The 15,355-nt window shown below is 39.4% G+C and overlaps 1 protein-coding gene across 9 annotated transcripts in view; it reads right to left on the bottom strand.

Annotated features, from left to right (window-relative positions):
- The window catches only part of ITSN2 (intersectin 2), a 152,163-nt gene that overhangs the window by 104,920 nt on the left and 31,888 nt on the right, over window positions 1-15,355 (bottom strand). For all 9 annotated transcript variants that reach the window (XM_066266589.1, XM_066266590.1, XM_066266587.1 and 6 more), the window contains 6 exons: window positions 12,275-12,367; window positions 11,268-11,331; window positions 9,711-9,874; window positions 8,133-8,339; window positions 7,890-7,986; window positions 2,946-3,085 (listed from right to left, as the gene is read on the bottom strand). In XM_066266589.1, coding sequence (XP_066122686.1) covers window positions 2,946-3,085; window positions 7,890-7,986; window positions 8,133-8,339; window positions 9,711-9,874; window positions 11,268-11,331; window positions 12,275-12,367 — 765 coding nt within the window. The remainder of the gene's footprint in view (window positions 1-2,945; window positions 3,086-7,889; window positions 7,987-8,132; window positions 8,340-9,710; window positions 9,875-11,267; window positions 11,332-12,274; window positions 12,368-15,355) is intronic.

Raw genomic sequence — 15,355 nt, 5'->3', positions numbered from 1 at the left:
ATGGGAACCACATTTCAATTTTAGAGAGGTTAAAATGTTAAAAAAATAAGTAAATAAAAGGTTACTTAAAAATATAGCATACCTTGTTTCACACAATTTGATAAAATTACAGAAAATTTTATTATTAATATTTGATACATATATAATAGTGTATCTGTAAGTTATAAAGTATAATAACAAAAGTCACCCATGAACTTATACACAACTTAAAAACTAGATCCTATGACTAAATGCTTTGAAGCTGAGTTCCCTGAATTTCACTACGTGTCTCTAGAAGAGGTAAATACTATCCTGAATCTTGTATGTAAATTCTCTTGGTTAAAAAAAATGTTTTTGGTCCTGGCGAGTTGGCTCAGTGATAGAGCATTGGCCCAGTGTGTGGAGGTCCTGGGTTCGATTCCTGGTCAGGGCACACAGGAAAGGCACCCATCTGCTTCTCCACCCCTCCCACTCTCACTCTCTCTTCTCCCCTCCTGCAGCCATGGCTCAATTAGGGCGAGTTGGTCTCAGGTACTGAGGATGGCTCCATGGCCTCTGCCTCAGGCACTAAAAATTGGCTCCGGTTTCAGTAGAGCAAGGGCCTCAGATGGGCAGAGGATCACTCCCTAGTGGGTTTGCCAGGTGGATCTGATCAGGGCGCATGTGGCAGTCTGTCTCTGCCTACCCTCCCCTCACTAAAAAATAAAAAAATAAAAGAAAGTAAAAAGTAAAAATGTTTTTTATCACATAGGTATATATCTTTAAAGAGAATACTGCATATTCTTGCTTGTCCATCAGTTCCTAAAATCTTACTGCTCCCCTACCCCATTGCATAACTAGTGACCCTATACTTCAATTTCATAGACTTTTGTTTCTCCAAACTTGCCATGAACTTTTTGCTCTTAAGAATTCTTCTGTCACCATCAAATGCCCTCACCTTCAATCTCTAGCTGTATAAATCCTCTTTCTTTCATGATAGAGCTTAAATGTTTCCTTTTCACAAGCTGTTTTATCTAATCTCATCAGATTAATATAGCCCATTCTATGTTCCCTAGCACTTTAAAGCTCCATTACTTTTAAATACTCATTTTCTTGGCCTAAATTGTAATTCGTGGCTAAGTAAAGAGAGGGGAAAGTTAGAATGTGGGAATTCTACTTGCCTATCACCCTCTGTTTATATCCCCTTTGCTATCCTCGATGAGTCAAGTTTGGATATTTGTTATAGCATGGACTCAAATATTCTATGGGGATCTAAAGTCAAGTTTTATGGCTACATTTGGGTTTGAGCATTAAAGGATGAGCAATGCTCATATGAGGTTTTAGGAAGGGCAAACAGAGAAAGACTCAATGAAGAAGGGGGTTCTCAGGTAAGGTAACTGAGCTGAAGCTAAGTCCCACACACTCCCTTCTGTCATGTGAGGTTCTCCATTCATGCATTACACTGGAGCATGAGGTTTGATCTTCTCAAGGGCGAGGTCTTTTGGATCTATATGTGTGCTCATTTTTTTTTTTTTTTGTATTTTTCTGAAGCTGGAAACGGGGAGAGACAGTCAGACAGACTCCCACATGCGCCCGACCGGGATCCACCCAGCACGCCCACCAGGGGCGATGCTCTGCCCACCAGGGGGCGATGCTCTGCCCCTCTGGGGCATCACTCTGTCACCACCAGAGCCACTCCAGCGCCTGGGGCAGAGGCCAAGGAGCCATCCCCAGCGCCCGGGCCATCTTTGCTCCAATGGAGCCTTGGCTGCGGGAGGGGGAGAGAGAGACAGAGAGGAAGGAGAGGAGGAGGGGTAGGGAAGCAGATGGGAGCTTCTCCTGTGTGCCCTGGCCGGGAATCGAACCCGGGACTTCTGCATGCCAGCCGACACTCTACCATTGAGCCAACCGGCCAGGGCCATGTGCTCAATTTTATTGTAAGAACTTGGAAGAAAACACTCAAGTTATAACTCAAGTTATATCCATCTTTGCACTCTTTTTTATTTCTTCTTTTCCAGGTGAGAGGAGGTGAGACTGAGAGACAGACGCGTGCATGCACCCCAACTGGGATCCACCCGACAACCCCTGTCTGGGGCCCTATGCTCTGACTATCTGGGGCTATGCTCAACTGAGCTATTTTTAGCAACTGAAGCAGAAGCTCTACCCAGCCATCCTCAGCACCCAGGGCTGACATGCTTGAACCAATCAAGCCATGGTTGTGAGAGTGGGAGAGAGAGAGAGAGAAAGAAAAAGAGAGGGGTGGGGAGGTAGGGGAGGGGTGGAGAAGCAGATGGTCATTTCTTCTGTGTGCCCTGAATAGGAATTGAACCTGGGACATCAACACACTGGGTTGACACTCTACCACTGAGCCAACGGGCCAGGACCTCATCTTTGAACTCTTATAAAACTTACATTATTTGTATTTATTCAATGCCTGCCAATTTTTTTTTGTATCTTTCTGAAGTGAGAAGCAGGGAGGCAGACATATAGACTCCCGATGTGCCCAACCCAGGACCCACCCAGCAAGCCCATCAGGGGGCGATGCTCTGCCCATCTAGGCTGTCACTCCATTGTAACCGGAACCATTCTAGTCCCTGAGGCGGTGGCCATGCAGTCATCCTCAGCACCTGGACAAACTTTGCTCCAATGGAGCCTCGGTTGTGGGAGGGAAAGAGAGAGAGAGAGAGAGAGATAGAGAGAGAGAGAGAAGGGAAAGGGGTATGGGTGGAGAAGCAGATGGGTGCTTCTCCTGTGTGCCCTGGCCAGGAATCAAACCCGGGACTTTCACACGCTGGGCTGACGCTCTACCAGTGGGCCAGCCTGCCAGGGCTCTTGTCAAATTTTTTTGATGTTAAAATTTTAGATGAGCTACAAAGTATAAAATCCAATGAAGCTACAAAGTATAAAATCCAATACAAGTTCTTCAATAGACGTCCATATGAAAAACTTTAACTTTCTCACATTCTTAAGCACTGTATACCACTTACCTGAGAGGTATCCACTCATGCTTTTGTCAAGACTATTAAATTTTTGCCGATATTTCAATCTTGAAGCCTGAGGAACTGCCCACTCTGAGGTCCCAGTCTTGGGCGAGTTCCCTGACAGTGAAGCAGTTGAGGAAGTTGAGCTATAACAAAATTTATTTTAAAATTTTATGTTACTAAATAAAATACATTTAAACTCTATAATGCAGACACATTAATAAGCATACTTTCTATAACACAATAGTAATTGCTTTTTATTTAATATTGAAAAAATTCAGGGAATTATCCTTCTTCTCAGGAAAGTAAATGCCATATGAAGTATAGAACTACTATATATCAAGAACCTGCCATGTACCAGGCCCCATATTGTGCTGGGGCCTTTAAAAATATTCTAATCTTTCTGACAAACTTAAAATGTATTAATTACTGTCCCAGCTTCTGTAGGGGCAAACTATGGCTCAGTGATGTTAAGAAAAAAAGAAAGGTTTAAATGCAATCAGTGAGTGCTTAAGCTAGGATACAGAGATTCTAGGTTACTGCTTTAAAGAGCACTATTGGATAAAGATATGGTATGTATATACAATGTATTATTACTAAGCCATGTAAAAGTATGAAATCCTACCATCTGTGACAACATGGATGAATCTAGAGCTGTGATGGTGAACCTTTTTATAAAAACTGCCCACTTTTGCAGTGTTGGTCAACCTGGTCTCTCCTGCCCACTAGTGGGCCTGCGTTCCAGCTTTCATGGTGGGCCCCAGTAGCAGAGCAACCAAACGGCACTGTGATTGGCTCACCATGAAAACTGGACTGCCCACTAGTGGGCGGGAGGGACCAGGTTGACCAGCACTGCAAAAGTGGGTGGTTTTTATAAAAAGGTTCACCATCACGGCCCTAGAGGGTATTATGCTAAGTGAGATAAGTCAAAGATAGACAAATATCATATGATTTCACTTATATGTGGAATCTAAAAAACAAAATAAAGGAATAAACAAAAAAGAAACTCATTGGTACAGAGGAAAAATTGTTGGATGCCAGGTGGGAGGCAAGTTGGGGGGCTGGGTGAAAACGGTGAAGAGATAAAGAAGTACATATTGGCAGTTAGAAATGGTCATGGGGATGTCAAGTACAGCATAGGGAATATAGTCAATAATATTCTAATAACTATGTGTGGTGTCGGGGGTAGTGCTGGACTTGTTGGGAGGGTCACTTCATAAGTTGTGTAAATGTCTGGCTACTACGCTGTATACCTGGAAAGTAATATAATATTGAATGTCAGCTGTAATTGAAAAAAAAATTTAATTTATAAGAGTATTATTGTGATTTATACACAAGCTGATGAATAAACATTGATGTTTTCTGAAATTAAAGCATACTTAATAAGCAGAATTTGCTCAAGAAAGAAACTAACAATGTGCAACAATTATAAGATGTTTAAGAAATACATTTGTTAAGAAGCTAGAAAAAGCTCAAATAACCTAACCCTGCATCTAAAAGAATTAGAAAAAGAACAGCAAGTAAAGTCCAAATGTAGTAGAAGGAAGGAAATAATAAAGATCAGAGCAGAAATAAATGACATAGAGGCTAAAGAAACAATACAGAGGATCAATAAAACTAGGAGCTGGTTCTTTGAAAAGGTAAACAAGATTGATGAACCTTTTTAACTAGAATCACCAAGAAAAAGAGAGAGAGGACTCAAATAAATAAAATTAGAAATGAGAGTGGAGAAATAACAACTGACACAACAGAAATACAAAATATTGTAAGAAAATACTATGAAGAACTGTATGCCAAAAAACTAGACAACCTAGATGAAATGGACAAATTCCTTGAAACATACAATCTTCCAAAAATCAATCTGGAAGAATCAGAAAACCTTAACAGACCGATTACACCAAATGAGATCGAAACAGTTATCAAAAAACTCCCAACAAAGAAAAGTCCGGGGCATGATGGCTTCACAACTGAATTCTACCAAATATTCAAAGAAGAACTAACTCCTATCCTTCTCAAACTATTTCAAAAAAATTCAAGAGGAAGGGAGACTTCAAAGCTCCTTTTATGAGGCGAGCATAATTGATTCCAAAACCAGGCAAAGACAACACAAAGAAAGAAAATTATAGGTCAATATCTCTGATGAATATAGATGCTAAAATCCTCAACAAAATATTAGCAAACCGGATCTAACAATATATAGAAAAAATCATACACCAAGATCAAGTGGGATTTATTCTGGGGAGGCAAGGCTGGTACAATATTCGTAAATCAATCAATGTGATTCATCATCACATAAACAAAAAGAAGGAGAAAAACCATATGATAATTTCAATAGATGAAGAAAAAGCATTTGATAAAATCCAGCACCCATTCATGATCAAAACTCTCAGCAAAGTGGGAATACAGGGAACATACTTCAACATGATAAAAGCCATCTACGAGAAACCCACAGCCAACATCACACTCAATGGGCAAAAATTAAAAGCAATACCCTTAAGATCAGGAACAAGGCAGGGGTGCCCCCTTTCACCACTCTTATTTAACATAGTCCTGGAAGTCCTAGCCACAGCAATCAGACAAGAAGAAGAAATAAAAGGCATTCAAGTTGGAAAAGAAGAAGTAAAACTATCATTATTTGCAGATGATATGATATTATATATAAAAAACCCTAAAGTCTCAGTCAAAAAACTACTGGACCTGATAAATGAATTCAGCAAAGTGGCAGGATATAAAATCAATACTCAGAAATCAGAGGCATTTTTAAAATACGCCAACAATGAACATTCAGAAAGAGAAATTAAGGAAACAATCCCCTTCACTATTACAACCAAAAAAATAAAGTACCTAGGAGTAAATGTAACCAAGGAGACTAAAGACTTGTACTCAGAAAATTACAAAGCATTGATAAAAGAAATCAAGGAAGATACAAACAAGTGGAAGCATATACCATGCTCATGGTTAGGAAGAATAAACATCATTAAAATGTCTATATTACCCAAAGCAATCAATAAATTCAACGCAATACCAATTAAAATACCAATGATATACTTCAAAGATATAGATCACATATTCCAAAAATTTATATGGAACCAAAAAAGAACACGAATAGCCTCAGCAATCTTAAAAAAGAAGAATAAAGTGGGAGGTATCACACTTCCTGATATCAAGTTATACTACAAAGGCCATTGTACTCAAAACAGCCTGGTACTGGCATAAGAACAGGCATATAGATCAATGGAACAGAACAGAGAACCCAGAAATAAATCCACAGCTCTATGGACAACTGATATTTGACAAAGGAGGTAAGGAAATACAATGGAGTAAAGACAGCCTCTTTAACAAATGGTGTTGGGAAAATTGGACAGCTACCTGCAAAAAAAATGAAACTAGATCACCAGCTTACACCACTCACAAAAATAAACTCAAAATGGATAAAAGACTTAAATGTAGGCCGTGAAACCATAAGCATCTTAGAAGAAAACATAGGCAGTAAGCTCTCCGACATCTCTCACAGCAATATATTTGCTGATTTATCTCCACAGGGAAGTGAAATAAAAGACAGGATAAACAAATGGGACTATATCAAACTAAAAAGCTTTTGCACAGCTAAAGACAATAAGAACAGAATAAAAAGACAAACTACACAACGGGAGAACATATTTGACAATACATCTGATAAGGGGTTAATAACAAAAATTTATAAAGAACTTGTAAATCTCAACACCAGGAAGACAAACAATCCAATCAAAAAATGGGAAAAAGAAATGAATAGACACTTTTCCAAAGAGGACATACAGATGGCCAATAGGCATATGAAAAAATGCTCAACATCACTAATCATTAGAGAAATGCAAATTAAAACCACAATGAGATATCACCTCACACCAGCCAGAATGGCGCTCATCAACAAAACAACACAAAATAAGTGCTGGCGAGGATGTGGAGAAAAGGGAACCCTCCTGCACTGCTGGTGGGAATGCAGACTGGTGCAGCACTGTGGAAAACAGTATGGAGATTCCTCAAAAAACTGAAAATCGAACTGCCTTTTGACCCAGCTCTCCCACTTTTAGGAATATACCCCAAGAATACCATAGAACTGCTCCAAAAGGAGAAATGCACCCCCATTTATAGCAGCACTGTTCACAATAGCGAAAATCTAGAAACAGCCCAAGTGTCCCTCAGAGGATGAGTGGATTAAAAAGCTTTGGTACACATATACTATGGAATACTACTCAGCCATAAGAAATGATGACATCGGATCATTTACAATAACATGGATGGAGCTTGATAACATTATACGGAGTGAAATAAGTAAATCAGAAAAAACTAAGAACTATATGAATCCATACATAGATGGGACATAAAAATGAGACTCAGAGACCTGAACAAGAATGTGATGGCAATGGGGGTGGAGAGGTGAGGGGAGGCGGGATGGGACGAGGAAGGAGAGAGGGGATGGGGAAGGGGAGGGGCACAAAGAAAACCAGATAGAAGGTGACAGAAGACAAATTGACTCTGGGTAAGGGGTATACAGCACAATCGAAGGTCAAAATAATCTGGAGATGTTTTCTCTCAAGATATGTACCCTGATTTATCAATGTCACTGCATTAAATTAAATAATAAAAAAATATATATATATAAAAAAAGAAACACATTTGTAAAAGAAAAAGTAGGTAGCTCTGGGGAAAAAAACCTGACTAATAAAAATAGAGCAAAATATTTTTAGTTTACATGAAACATTTTTTCAAAAGTAAAATACCACAAGCATTTATAATTCTAAAAATAGAAAAATTTATTTTATGTGAGTTATAAATAATAAATTTACCTTAATTATTTACATTTGGCCATAATAAAGTAAAACTGGGATATATTCAGAGCTTTAAAAACTAGTCATTTGTCAAATACTCTTTATTAAAAGCATAAGAAGTTGGAAGTTTAAATATTCATACCTACTAGATCCTAAATCAATCAGAGATTGGGCTTTCTGTATACTAGCACCACCAAATCCTCCCATCATCATACTGTAAGATGACGTATGAGGCAATGCTAAAAAAATAAAAGAGAAAAGAAAAATAAAAAAAGTTCACAATAAACAATATCACAAATTATGAAGGAAACTTAACCTCCATTGGAACATGAATATAACAGTTTCTTCATATGAAATACTGACTCATAAGACGTAAAGTACTTACTTGAAGAAGAATAAGGAATGGATAAAGGCTGAATGAGACTTGCAGTTCCATTTGGTAATGATGAAGTGCTAACAGAAGGCACTAGGGGAGCAGGCATCATTAAGGGAGGAAGAGTGGTCCCTGAAGTTGCGGGGGACAAGGCTGTTGCTATAGGTGCGACGGGAGGCAATGGCTGAGGAATGGACAGATTGGGCATGCTTCCCATTCCTAAAGATAAAACAGAACACAATTTCTAGTGCTAGTAAATAAATTATAAAACACATGCCAGAAAACAAGTTTATAGTATAGTGAGCTGACCCTATATTTACAAAAAAGCTATGGGCAAACTAGTCTTAATTCACAAAAGCAGCTATGACCTAGCAGTTAGGGAGGTAAACTACTGCTTTTAATGCCAATATTCTGACCTATGTAAACTAAGGGAATGACCACTATGGAGTTAAAAATTCTCTTCCAGCATCATGAAAACTAAGCAGCCTTTTTCAATTAAATATTAGTATCTAATGTATTACCGGATCAAACATGAGATTTTATGTGAGGATAATAAATACAGTACTATTGAATTAACACACACAACCAAACTGCCCCCACTCAAAGGAACAATGTGATGACTCTTACTCATATACTAACTACAGAATATTAAGTACATTATATAAATATAGTGACACAATGATTTGGTATTTATCTCTCGAGTTCACTGCCACAGTGAAAGAAATTAGTATTTTAAGATCTAACATCTGGCATATAGGAACATGTTTCAGATACATAGAGATATCTTTGAATGTTCCATTTCAATGAAAGCTTCTAATATAATTAATAATTGGCTAATGAAAATTAATGGAAAACTGGTTATCTCTGATGACTATGTAAATTAGCACAGAGTCTTCAACTTTTAGCCCTAAAATTAGCTGGCTAATTAAGCTTTTTTCTTTTTTTAAAGATTTTATTTATTGATTTTAGAAAGAGGAGAGAGAGAGAGAGAGAAAGACATGGGGGGAGAAGTGGGAAACATCAACTCATAGTTGCTTCTTATTGTGCCTTGACCGGCAGGGCAAGGCTAAGGTTTCGAACTCGTAACCTCAGCATTCTAGGTCGATGCTCTATCTACTGTGCCACCACAGGTCAGGAATATTAACCTTTAAATTAAAGAAATTTCTACTTATGTACAATTTTAAATTATCCTCCAATTTAAACTATTTCATGTAAGTTAAAAATTGTTCAAATTTTTTCTGTTACTTATACAAAGCACAGAGGAAACTAAGAATAGTATTTAGAATCAGCTATAGTGACAGGGATCATATAATTTATCATCCAACAGGGAATTATGAAAGGGCACAGTAAATGGACTAGATGCCAGGACAACAGACATAAATGAGAACTGTCCCTGGAGAACTGGGACATATGGACACCCAAGCTATGACAGCAAATTTAATTAATATTTCTTATCTCAGACATGCAAATTAACTTGGAGTCTGGGGACTGTCATTTTATGCCATCAATTCCTTTTTATTTTCCATCAATTCCTGTTTTGATCACCAAACTTTGTGCCTAGGAATCAAATTTAATTAAATAAATACATACCAAAACGAGCAGAAATTAATGGAGAGAACATAGGGGGTTGTTTCATAATTGGAGGGAGAACCACAGGCAACTGCTGGCCTTGCAGCTTTAGTTTGATGAGTTTCATAGCTATGGAGAACTCTTGCTGATCCATCTTCCCATCCTTGTTCAGGTCTGACAAAGCCCTAAAAGGACAATGATGTGGTTAGATTGTATGTAGGGTCAACATTACATTTGAGAATGATGATAAAATAAAAACAATGACACCATTCACACACTGATCATCACTTAAATATGTGTGTGTATAAAAGTCAAAACCTATACATTAAGAAATACTGATCATGGATGGCACTGAATAAAACACTGCCAGTCTATATAGAATCTAGAGACTTTAGGGTGACTTCCACCAGGGCAAATGAAAAAAAATTATTCAAGAGTATAATTTTAAACTTATTCATTTATTCAAATATTTATTGAATGCTTGCTATTATTTCTGAACTTTGCCACGCATTGGAATATTCCAAGTGTAAAGAAAAATGGAGTAGGGGTTGGTATTTACTGTAAATACATTAAAAAACAAATGTTATTATAGATATTATAAAGCACAATTTCCTTAAGGTAGGAACAAGAGAAAGGAGGAATAATTTGGGGTTTATAGATGATGAAATAAATGAAACTACAAAATAACAGAAAGATTTTAAGACTGCCAAATTATGCTGAGGATGGCTTGGTTGGTTTGAGCGTGTCAGCCTCAGGCACAAAAAATAGCTCGGTTGATTCAAGCATCAGCCCCAAATGAGGGTGGGTTGCGTGGTGGATCCCTGTCAGGGCACATGTGGGAGTCTGTCTCACTATCTCCCTGCCTCTCACTTAAAAAAATAAATAAATAAAAGACTCTGCCAAATTATAAAAAAAAGTTTTTCGATGGATATGTATATATTTTCTTTCCTTAAAAGTTCTGGCCCTGGCCTGTTGGCTCAGCGGTAGAGCGTCGGCCTGGCGTGCGGGGGACCCGGGTTCGATTCCCGGCCAGGACACATAGGAGAAGCGCCCATTTGCTTCTCCACCCCCCCCTTCCTCTCTGTCTCTCTCTTCCCCTCCTGCAGCCAAGGCTCCATTGGAGCAAAGATGGCCCGGGCGCTGGGGATGGCTCCTTGGCCTCTGCCCCAGGTGCTAGAGTGGCTCTTGTCGCTGCAGAGCGACCCCCCGGAGGGGCAGAGCATCGCCCCCTGGTGGGCAGAGCGTCGCCCCCTGGTGGGCGTGCCGGGTGGATCCCGGTCGGGGGCATGTGGGAGTCTGTCTGTCTCTACCCGTTTCCAGCTTCAAGATAGAAAAAAAAAGAAAAAAAAGAAAAGAAAAAAAAAGTTCTAAGGAAATTTGAAATTTGTTCTATAGAACAAAACCTTAATTGATTTTCAGTCATTAACTCAATAAAACTGATTTACTAAAAAGCTGGAGAAATATTTCTACTTAATAACAAACTACAAGTAAAAACAACTTTATGTTAAATTGTATTAAAAACAAAACAAAACCAGATAATCAGAAATTTAAGATCATCTACAAAAAACACTACTTTACCATATTTCGGCTAAAACAGGAGCCGGCAGGCCTGACTGCAAGAAAAATGTACGTGCTTGATCACCTGAAGGCAATAAAAAAAAAAATCAAGTAGCATATTAGTTCAAGGAATTACTCCAATGCCTCTGAATAATAATAATGGGCAATCATAGTTATGTTGTTGATTTGTTATTTTAATTCCAATCTCTTAAAAAATTAAACACACATATATACATAAAATTATTTAAATTAATAAAACATTCTAAAAAAAAGAGTCATTACTGGTCACACGATGAATCAGTGATAAAAGATTATATTATTTATCTTAGTTTTTCCACAATAATTAAAGTCTTATTTGACAATATTTCTATTTAATAAAATTGTTAAAAACACCATTCCCTTGAAGAGTTCTAAATGAAAAATACCAGGTGTTGACAGAGATAGCCCTTCTTGGCCTCTCACAATCCTATGTATCCAGCTCTGTATGCCAAGCATGCAAGACCCTAACTGCTCTCTACCTGAGTCATTTTTCAGAATTGGGTTTACAGTGAGCTATCTTGAGGGTCAAAGTAATGTTTCCCTCTGGGACAAAGAATAAGCTGGCTTACCACTTGCTATATACATGCTGGGTTCCCTCAAGCTCTGTTCCTTTCCTGTAACACAATCACTGCATGTGTAGCAGCATCCTTCTGGGATCTCTGCACGGTCCCTGTGTGACTCAGGGGACCAGGGAAGTTGACAGGAACAAGCTGATGCTCCTGCTGTCAGTTATCATTAATAATTAATTTTGCTGCTTTTATTTTACATTTCACATATAAGCAATATCATACTGTTCTTGTCTTTTTCTGTCTGACTTATTTCACATAGTAAATGTTATCTCAAGATCCGTCCATGTTATCATAAATGGCAATATTTCATCTTGATAAGAATTTTATAATTTAATAATACAAATGTGATGGCAATCAAATTAAAACTAATTTTAAGATATTATATGAGAAGGAGCATAATTCACAAGTATGAACACAAACCTGTTATGTAACCTCCTGAGGGCTTGAGATGATCAAACTGCTTGTCATGCTTAGTCCTTTCTTCAGAGGTAATAGCCCACACGTTTGGCCCTCCTAAAACATAAATGCAAGACAAAGAAATTATACTGTATATATGAAATTGTATTGTACATATGTATACATAATGCTTAAAATTTAGAATTCTAAAATGTAAATATGAATTACAAATTTCCATTTAATGACAGTACTTAATACCTGAGTGACACAAAGAATAAAACTCTATCATGAACATGCATCACATAGCCCTTAGGCTTTTCAGCCATTCACCCAATTAGCATCTATTGAACAATTACTGTATACCACTCACTAGAAATGGGCAACAAGATAAATACTGGAAATAAAAAGATAAATAAAATATTTCTATTCTCAAGGAACTATTGACTCTAGAAAGTGACTACCAGCATTTACAGAATAAAATGGTGAAGCAGCCTAAGTGAAAATATACAAGGGTAGGCAAAAGTAGGTTTACAGTTGTAATGCAAATAAGTAACGCAATAATTAATAAATAATAATACAATAATAAACTGTTTAGCGTACTCACAACTGTAAACCTACTTTACTCACCCTCTTTATAAAAACTGTGCTAGTACTGAGTTAAAAGCATCAATGATGAGATAACAGGAAAGGTAAGACTAAGGCAGAGCCTTGAAGCTTGGCTTGAATTTTGTCATGTGAAGAGGTAGGACATGGCATTTCACCCAACAGGGCATAGCATGAGAAGTCAAGGAAGTACACAAGCAGACTAACAGCTAAATCATCATGTGCATGTGAGGAAGTGATAAGAAACAGGTAGGAGGAATTAATTGTAAAAAGTCTTAAATACCACTCTCAAGAGTCTGACCATTACCCTGTAAGTTATGGAAAGCCATGTAGCACTTTTTGAAATAATCTTCTTAATTTGGAATAATTTTAGATTTGGAATAATTCCTTGGCTGGTTGGCTCTGTGGTGAAACGTTGGCCTTCCGTGTAGAAGTCCCTGGTTCGATTCTTGGTCAGGGCACGAAGGAGAAGTGACCATCTGCTTCTCTACCCCTCCCCCTCCCCTTCTCTCTCTCTCTTATCCCCTCTTGCAGCCATGGCTCAAATAAGTGAATTGGCCCCGGGTGCCGAGGATGGCTTCATGGCCTCGCCTCAGGCACTAAAATAGCTCAGTTGCCAAGCAACGGAGCAGTGGCCCCAGATGGGCAGAGCATCAACCGCAGACGGGGGTTGTTGAGTGAATTGTGGTCAGGGCATATGTGGAAGTCTGCCTCTCTGCCTCTCATTTGATTTAAAAAAAAATGATTTGGAATAATTTAAAGAAAAGTTGCAAAGATAGTAGAAAATTCCTATATACCTGTCACCCTATTTCTATATAATATATTATATATTTCTATATAATAATTTATATAACCGTAGTACATTTGTCAAATCAAATAAGTTAACACTGCTAAACTAAAAACTCCACCAGCACGACTAGCTGGTAAGCCCCCAAAAATGTGGACTCCGGGTATTGGAGACAGAATAAACATATGTGACTGAGCATTCTGCCAATTGGAAACTTTGGCAAAGAGAAGCAGCCTCCACCTGGAGGTGCGCTGGAGGTTAATGGGACTTTTAGGTGGCTAAAAGTTCCACTCCAATTGACTTTCAAAGTCAATTTGAATTCCACAACTAACAAGGTGAGAAGAACCCAAAAGCCTTGCTTGTAAAACAGAAATTATATAGTCTGGCCTAAACACAGCCTGGCCTCAACAACATCTTGACTTTACATGATTAGGGGGAAAAAGGGCAGCTATCTTTCTGAGGAGAAACTATTCCTACTCCACTGTCTGAAGCAAAGCTCCTGAATCAGTGAGGTTCCCTGAAGCACCTGGGACTAATTCACTAATGGTTCAAAGAAGCTGAAGCTGATGGGGTCCACTGGGCTGTCATGACTGTTCAGCCTCAGACCTAAAGGAGACATGGTCACTCTGTTCAGTGGGCAGACTCAAGACTTTTGGGCTGTTGCCAATGGCTCAGCTGTTTGGTTTGCCACTTGGAAAATTATAACTGACAGATTAAAGACACCCTCTTTGGGGCTGCAAACTGAAAACAAATTGTAATTGCTAATTGAATGGTCTGGGTCACTAATGCAGCTCCCCATGGTAAGGGCCCATTCTGTGATTTAGACTGAAATCAAGATGCTGATTAAGTCCTACTCTATGTGATGCAGAGCAGTGTTTTTCTTTTCTTTCTTTCTTTTTTTTTTTGTATTTTTCTGAAGCTGGAAACGGGGAAAGACAGTCAGACATACTCCCGCATGCGCCCGACCGGGATCCACCTGGCACGCCCACCAGGGGCGATGCTCTGCCCACCCGGGGGTGATGCTCTGCCCCTCTGGGGCGTCGCTCTGTCGTGACCAGAGCCACTCTAGCACCTGGGGCAGAGACCAAGGAGCCATCCCCAGCACCCAGGCCATCTTTGCTCCAATGGAGCCTCGGCTGCGGGAGGGGAAGAGAGAGACAGAGAGGAAGGAGAGGGGGAGGGGTGGAGAAGCAGATGGGCACTTCTCCTGTGTGCCCTGGCCGGGAATCGAACCCGGGACTTCTGCACGCCAGGCCAACACTCTACCACGGAGCCAACTGGCCAGGGCCAAGCAGTGTTTTTCAACCAGTGTGCCGCAGCACACTAGTGTGCCATGAGACATAGTCAGTTGTGCTGTGGGGAAATTAAACATGGGTCCCCAAACTACGGCCCGCGGAGGCTATTTATCTGGCCCGCCACCAGCCGCCTCCATCCAAACATAAACATTCCCCTCACAATCCCTCCAGCTACCAGCGACAGGAAGAGTGGAGGCACAGGGAATGCTCACTGACCTAATCACCTTCTAGGATTCATCCCGACCACTAGGGATGAACCAATAGTAGGCCACCTCTCATCCACACCCAGGAAGATCCCCGCTCGGGCTGCTGCACATTTGTCATTGTGTGGCTGCAGCGAGTAGTTGAAGCTGCTACTCCTCCCCATGGTCCCGATTTCTAATCCTGGTCAAGACTGGAGGTAAATGTTGCCACCACTAG

Source organism: Saccopteryx bilineata, chromosome 3 (assembly GCF_036850765.1).
Source record: "Saccopteryx bilineata isolate mSacBil1 chromosome 3, mSacBil1_pri_phased_curated, whole genome shotgun sequence".
NCBI lineage: Eukaryota > Metazoa > Chordata > Mammalia > Chiroptera > Emballonuridae > Saccopteryx > Saccopteryx bilineata.
This window is presented reverse-complemented; position numbering and strand designations above follow the sequence as displayed.